Source organism: Octopus bimaculoides, chromosome 11 (genome assembly GCF_001194135.2).
Source record: "Octopus bimaculoides isolate UCB-OBI-ISO-001 chromosome 11, ASM119413v2, whole genome shotgun sequence".
In the NCBI taxonomy this organism is placed as follows: domain Eukaryota; kingdom Metazoa; phylum Mollusca; class Cephalopoda; order Octopoda; family Octopodidae; genus Octopus; species Octopus bimaculoides.
Genome location: NC_068991.1, coordinates 17,931,613 through 17,933,846, shown reverse-complemented (window position 1 = coordinate 17,933,846; position 2,234 = coordinate 17,931,613). Strand labels below are relative to the sequence as shown.

Genomic DNA, 2,234 nt, shown 5'->3' with positions numbered 1-2,234 from the left:
CAAGTGTATTAGTTTGACGCTCAGGAAAATGAAAATGTCTATTAAGTTTCGAGCCTACGCTCTTCAACAGAAAGGAATATGAGAAAATAAACAAAGAGAGAATGAAAAAACTTTCACCAGTCCAGTGTGTGTGTGCATATATATATATATATATATATCAGAGTAATTGCGCTAAGCAGTGTTTACGTATAATCACAATTTAGGTAAGTTGAAATATGTTTGTCACATATTTCAACTGCTAAAAGGCAATACAATACAGTTACCGTGGAGAAAAAATCTTTCTTATGGTAAAAAGGTGTGAAAACACCCTGTTCGTTCAGTGTCACCCTCTCTCGGAAATCTCAGATATTGATGTTTCTAATTTATTGACTCTTGTCAATGAGATGTACCTAAGAGAGGCAACCCTGAATGAACTGATAAAGCTTATAGCTTTATATATAATTCAACCAATACATTGACTGATTTGCGCTAGTAGATCACCTGATCGAGAAAAATATCGGAGTAATTGCGCTAAGCAGTGTTTATACATACACACATGCACTCATACACATACATACAAGCAAAGAGGAAGTAAAAATAAATAAAGACAGAGAGACTATGATAAAAAGTGGTGAAAGAGAAAGAAAGATAAACTTTTCCATACCTAGTTAAGAAACTGTAAACTCCAATGTTTTCTCGATGATTCTCCATGGTCATCAGCAGCATCTCAAAGATGGAATAGAGGCCCTCAGAATTCTTCACAGTTTCAGAAGCAATGATATTCTTGTGTTTCCATGAGATCTTTTTTTTCATGACAAAGTACTTTTGGTTCACAAGGAACTGTTCCCAAGTCGACACCACTGCTAACTGTAATGTCTTGTTTGCTTCCAGGTACTGCTTACAGCGCTTTGGAAGAAATGGAAACTCAGAAGACGTCAAGATTGTTTGGATACTGTCAGCAAATACGTTGGCAAGAGCTTTTGATGTTTCAAGCAGAAGACAGGTCTCAACATCGTCTGATAGTTGCACACGCCACTCAAGCATGTCAAGAAAACCAGGGAAACCAAGTATCTAATGGAGGAGATGGGAAATGAAAACAGTAATGATATAACAATATGTAAAAGATATATTATGTATGTCTCTGTATATACATCATCATCATCATCATTTAACGTCTGTTGTCCATGCAGTTTGACTAGGCTGGTACGCTGGAAGGCTGTACCAGACTCCAGTCTGATTTGGTATGGTTTTCTAAGGTTGAATGCCCTTCCTAATGCCAACCACTCTGAGAGTGTTATTGGTGTTTTTACATACCACCAGCATGGGTGCCATTTGTGTGACACCGGGGTGCTCTCACGTGTCACTGGCACGGGTGCCAATTTGCATGACACTGGTATCTACCATGACTGCAATTTTGCTCAACTTGATGGGTCTTCTTCTCAAGCACAACATAATGCCAAAGGTCTCGGTCATTGCCTCTGTGAGGCCCAACACTTGAAAGGAATTCACATACATTTTATCATATCTCAATGGATGCTGAGATTCCACTGACCATGTGTGCTATTTAGAATTTGTTGGTGACTTCCAATAGTTCAGTCAGACACTTAACCCTTCAGCATATAAATTGATTTGTCAAATGTAAAGCTTATTTATTCACATTGTTTTGAATTAATCAAGTTCATTTTTTAGTCTTGAAATTTTTCCAGTATGTGTTTAACAGCTTTAGTATCCAGATTTCTGTGTTATGAAGTGTGAGGTGTTCAGGATTGCAAAGCAGTGTATCAGGGAGAACAGAAATGTGGAAGGTGAGAAATGTGTGTGAATGGATAATGATATCCTTGCACTTAATGACTCAGAGAAGACCAAGGGTTCACTGCCACTGTGTGGCGCCTTGAGAGCATGTATATTCTACTATAGTTTAAGCTCAAACCTTTGAATGGATCTGGTAGACAGGACCAAGAAGAATCCCATCATGTTTGTATATGCATGCATGTGTTTGTGTGTACCTTTGTCTTGTCATCATCTGATGGTTCTAAACAGTCATCACAATCATACAATCAATGGAGAAATATTACCTTGCTTAGAAACCGATGAGGGTTGCTGAAAGAAGGGCATCTAGTTGTAGAAAAACTGTCTCAATAAGTTGTGTCTAGGCTATGCAAGCATGGAAAAGTGGATGCTAAAACAATGACACACACATACATACAAACACACAGATATATATATATATATATATATATATATATATATATATA

General features: G+C 37.4%; 1 protein-coding gene across 1 annotated transcript in view; it reads right to left on the bottom strand.

Annotated features, from left to right (window-relative positions):
• The window catches only part of LOC106867460 (zinc finger FYVE domain-containing protein 26), a 93,341-nt gene that overhangs the window by 61,484 nt on the left and 29,623 nt on the right, over window positions 1–2,234 (bottom strand). The window contains exon 11 of the mRNA XM_052971651.1: window positions 644–1,050. Coding sequence (XP_052827611.1) covers window positions 644–1,050 — 407 coding nt within the window. The remainder of the gene's footprint in view (window positions 1–643; window positions 1,051–2,234) is intronic.